Source organism: Pygoscelis adeliae, unplaced genomic scaffold (assembly GCF_000699105.1).
Source record: "Pygoscelis adeliae isolate BGI_AS28 unplaced genomic scaffold, ASM69910v1 Scaffold771, whole genome shotgun sequence".
Lineage (NCBI taxonomy): Eukaryota > Metazoa > Chordata > Aves > Sphenisciformes > Spheniscidae > Pygoscelis > Pygoscelis adeliae.
The window spans coordinates 138,815-143,853 of record NW_008824136.1 but is presented as its reverse complement, the minus strand read 5'-3'; the positions used below and the strand labels follow the sequence as shown (position 1 = coordinate 143,853).

At 48.3% G+C, this 5,039-nt stretch overlaps 1 protein-coding gene across 1 annotated transcript in view; it reads left to right on the top strand.

Moving 5' to 3' along the window:
* Positions 1-1,342: 1,342 nt before the first annotated feature.
* Positions 1,343-5,039, top strand: part of GUSB (glucuronidase, beta) — a gene marked incomplete at its 5' end in the record, with an annotated part of 10,277 nt that continues 6,580 nt past the window's right edge. Inside the window, 5 exons of the mRNA XM_009334341.1 lie at positions 1,343-1,531; positions 1,989-2,170; positions 2,689-2,831; positions 3,343-3,530; positions 4,475-4,627. Coding sequence (XP_009332616.1) covers positions 1,343-1,531; positions 1,989-2,170; positions 2,689-2,831; positions 3,343-3,530; positions 4,475-4,627 — 855 coding nt within the window. The remainder of the gene's footprint in view (positions 1,532-1,988; positions 2,171-2,688; positions 2,832-3,342; positions 3,531-4,474; positions 4,628-5,039) is intronic.

The following is a 5,039-nucleotide window of genomic DNA, read 5'->3' as shown; positions in this document are numbered from 1 at the left end:
GCCTGGAAAGGGCACTCTTGAATTATTTATTCCAAAGCAGCCGAATGCAGATAAACAAGTTCTAGTGTAACTGAAATCCATTATGAAATTAACACCATTACCTTAAAGAAAGGAGTTATGTATTCTATGCATGAAATGTATGTGTCCTTCATCATTTCTATTTTAGCCCTTTGGCCATTTTTTTGCCAAATTGTGGAAGGAGAGAAGAGCTGAAAGACACTATGCCGCTAGAAGTTTTGCAAAAAGAGACAGCCAGAGGGGAGGAATCCTTGACTATGCCTTCCCCCCCCCCCCAAAGGAGGCTTAGACGTGTACGCTCAACTTAGTTTAGACATCAGAAAACCTCCCTGAAGGAGACACACATTATGGCCATCCCAGTCAAAGGTTATCCTGTATCAGATACTAGAAGATCCACTTCACTATCCAAGGATTTTCCTGCTAGGATTTTCTGATGTCTAATAAGGGCGTTGAGTTTCTCTGCAGTGCCGATACAGTTCAGTGCTGAGTCAGCCGCGCACATGATGCTCACCCCTGGGTGACCAGACCTTCCTCATTCCGCTCTCCATGGAAAGGCTTCTGTAGGAAAGGGGAAGCTGCTGCAGCACTCGTTTATGCAACATCATGAGCACAGCAGGTGCTAAAAATGAACAGCTCTATTTTGCAATAGCATCCGGTTACCTCAATGTTAAATGTATTATGACACTGCCTGCCTATAATCCTTATATTAAAAATAAGCAAGTGAATTGACTCTATTGTAATCCTCAGAAATCTATGTTGCTTTCAGGGAGTGAGAAAGGCTGGACTCATCCCAAACAGTCTCCACAGACCTTCCCTGGGGGATCTGGCCCAAAATATCCGTGACTCTTGCCACCCTTCTACTACAGCTCTTAGCCTGACAGGCAGCACCCCACGCCAGTGAACTGACAGCACACCACCAGCATTGCTCACCAAACAGCTAGAGCTGTGCGGGAGAAACTACAGTTTGTGGGAAGTCCTAGGCTGAAACAACAACCTGGGCATTTATTTTTTTTCCCCTTACTTTTCTGAGTCCGCAATACCAGAGCCATTAATAAAATCAGGAGGGGAAAAAGATATGAGCAGCTTCTTCCTGTAGGAACAGGCAGGTTCCTGGGTCTGATATTAAGGAGGACTTGTATAGGACCTGTGACAGACCACACCAGTTTCTAAACAGGTTTTCCCAAGTATTTCTCCACTTGGCAAAGGGACTGTAAGGCTGTCAGTGGAAGGGGACACCTCCAGCAGTACAGGTTGGACAGCCAAGATGGTAAAATTTCTTTTTTTAAATGATCTATTCCCTCCCTTTCTGTGCAATTCCTGCCAGACTGGTCCTGTGATTGACATGCCAGTGCCTGCCAGCTTCAACGATATCACTCAAGACCCCAGCTTGGAGAACTACATTGGCTGGGTTTGGTATGAGAAGGAGGTGCTGCTTCCTCTCCGCTGGCTTCAGGACGACCTCAACACCAGAGTGGTGCTCCGTTTCGGTAGTGCCCATTACTACTCCATTGTGGTACGTTGCACAGGAAATTGTCCACGTGTTTCCAAAATCACGCTGCACTAAAATCTGTCCTATGACTTCTTCAGCAAACACGTCTCTGCCTAGATTTTATCAGTTTGCTATTTTCTTAACTCTTGGCTGTTTTCCTCCAGCCAAGAACTTGGCCGTGTTTCCCAAGTCTCTCTTCTCTGATCCTCCAATATCAGGACTAGTAACTAAAACATTTCCTTGCTACAGGATCTGCCCAAAGGAGTGTCTCTCAGTGACACTTGTACATGACCCAGACCTAGCTCCCAGTAAAGGAAGGGCTGCTAGATTGATCCCTCAAGGACTAAGAGCCCAGAACAAGGTTCAGTGTTACCGGGAATCCCGACTGCCCTTTGCTGGGCTCCTTCCCTTCTCCCTGCTATGCTTGCCACAAAAACCCAATATCCCTGCCTCTTAGGCTCACGGGTGTCTTTTCCTGCAGTGGGTCAATGGAGTGCAAGTCGTGGAGCATGAAGGGGGGCACCTCCCTTTTGAAGCGGATATAAGCAGCATCATCCAGGGCAGCCCAGGGATCCCCTGCCGCATCACTGTTGCGCTCAACAACACTCTGACACCCCATACTCTGCCTCCAGGGTCAATTCAGTACATGAATGACAAAACAAGGTGAGTTGCTAAAGCTCTGTGCTGCTGAGCTTATCCCAGGGATGAGAGGATGGGAATTTATTCAGCTGCTGGTTCATAAGACCCTCCAAGGAACTTAAAAAAGCATGGGCTGTATTTATGCCAAAATTCATCAGTCGAGTAGGGAAGAGTTGAGTGTTGTGAGGAATCTGCGCTGAGTTATTGCATGTGTTTTATACACAGGGAACTGAGATTAAGTGATTTGCCAAGCTGAATCAGTGGCAGATTTGAGAAGCTTGAGTTCAGCTGGAAACTGCAAGTACCAGCTATCCTGAAGGATCAAACCTATCCCGTGCATTAGATGTTTGTTAACTGGTAGTCCCCTTCAATGTAGCAGCAGTAGCACCACTGAGAGAGAGATCCATCCTGTTGTAAAGACTATTTTGCCAGCTAGCATCTATTTTTACATGACTATTTTACATAGCTAGCATCCATACGCTGCCTTCAGTTCTTGTGTAATGAAACATAATGTAGCCATTTCTCCTGTCTTGCTCACTCAGGTATCCCAAGAACTATTTTGTACAGAACATCAGGTTTGATTTCTTTAACTATGCTGGAATCCATCGCCCGGTTGTGCTTTACACTACTCCTTCTGTCTACATAGATGATATTACTGTGACAACTACTTCATCAGAGAGCATTGGTAGGTCCAGAACAATTACAGCAGCTACCTCAGGCTCCAAATGGAGATGACAAGGGCAGCAGAGAAAATATCCTGCAGAGGTCTGATTGAATTTGTTTCGTAGTGGCTTTTTCTGGAACCTGATCTGGTCTATTGCACGGCTCAGCAGTTGCAAGAGTATGATAAAGAGTTCAGAAGCAATAAGAAAAAAGAAATGCTTGCAAGAGACTGCTGTTAAACTCAAAGGATGATCAGATGTTTCAAAGTAGAATTTCTCAGTAGGGGCGGTATGCCTCCCACTTAAAGCAGGATTCTCTCTAACAGGGCTGTACGATACACAAATCCTGCTGGAAACTTCTGGACCTCAAGACAGACAGGTCATGCTTCTTACATTCAATTCATGCCACTCTGTTGTTGTTCTACATCTCTCTCATTTTTTAATGCTGCTGTATGTGAACACCCTCCAACATTTGATGCATGTATTTTTCCTTTCATGGCAGTCTCCGATTGTCTTTTGTTTCCTTTGAACCAGCAATGGTGCAATATCGGGTGTCAGTTGTTGGCAGCACACTCTATTCCTTGTCCCTGAGTTTACGTGACCAAGAAGGGAAAGTGGTTGCTACAGGTGATGGGCCAGCTGGAGAGCTAAAAATCCTGAACCCAAATCTTTGGTGGCCTTACCTGATGCATGAGAACCCCGGATACCGCTACTCCTTAGAGGTAACAGTGACATTTCTTCCTTTCTGTGTGCATTTCCTCTGACTGTCTAACAGGGTTAAGGAACTGCCATATGGCCCATCTTCCATACTCATCTTCTCCCACGGATCCTGTTCACGTGACCAGAGTGGCATTGCTAATTATACAGTAATCAAATCAAGCTTTGCCAGCCTCCTGGATGCTGAACTGAAAGGTCTGTCAGTGAGAAGAGGGGGGCATGCCTGGAGTGCACGCATATACTCTCAGATGTTTGTCCTTCACATTTAGGGCCCAATCCATCCCTTGCAAAAGGACCGTTTGAGATAATACAGGGGAGGAGATACCGCAAAAGCGGAGTCTCTGAGGAGCAGGCTGCTAACCTCTTCCACATGCTTTGCCATGCAATGAGCTTTCTTCCCACTCTGCCAGATGAGTTCAGCACCAATAGCATGAGCCTGGAAGACTCTGTGAGTTAAGGATGAGTAGTGACATGTAGATGCAGAAATTAGGGCAGATGAGCTGCTGTGAGTTTCCAGGGGCTCAGCTTTGTAGCTCTTGTGAGCAGATGACATTTCAGTCGTTGCCTGGTATCAAGGTACAGAGCAGAAGAGGTATACCGCTGCCTTGCCTGGGGGGATGAAATGGCCTGGATGAGTAAGGGGAAATGAAACTGAAGCTCTTTGGGTGAACAAGCCCCAGAAGGGTCATCCAGGGTTCATTCTTCATCCTTCAGCTTCCCCAGCTTGGATTTCTATTTTCTGCTTAGTCAGACCATGGTCCTTCCCTGAGGAGGCACATGGGAACCACAAGAGGCAGCTGAAGCAGCTGTGAGGAGCAGGCTGCGTGCCGAAGCAGGGCTGGGGAATAGATGGGAGGTCAGGATAGCCCTTACAGACAAGGGGGAGGGAGGACAGGGCATCCTTGTGAAGCCCAAGCACGTCACTTGCGTCTCCCCATTGGAAATCCAGGTGAAAATGCAGGCACAGGCGAACGGGGCCTTGCTGGAGGACGTGTACACGCTCCCAGTTGGTATCCGCACCGTCCACATCACCAGCACGCAGTTCCTCATCAACGGCAGGCCCTTCTACTTCCACGGTGTCAACAAGCACGAAGATGCGGACGTAAGTATGTGGTGCCTGCAGCAGGGGCACCTAATGGCACCTCACTTTGTGCCACTGAGGCAGTGCTCGCTCTTGCCTCACCTCTCCACCCGAAGGGGCTGCTTCCTCACACCCTTCTCCCAGGCCCGGAGCTGCCAGGGAGGCTAGGGTGAACTGTTGCCAACATTAAGGGGGCACCATGGCCAGTCGTGCCGTAGCTGTAATATCCCTCTCAGGGCGCGTGGGCAAGCCCGGGTGTGCTGGCAGAGGAACTAAACAATCTCGTGGCCATGGCTTCCAGTCAGAAATAGCGGCTCACAGGTTCCCCAGCCTGGGAAATGCAGGGTACAAAGTCTTCGGCTGGGAGGTTTGAGCCGTGGAGGAGCGGCAGGGCTGCGAGACGCGGCCCGGCCACAGGGAGGCCCCGCAGCCG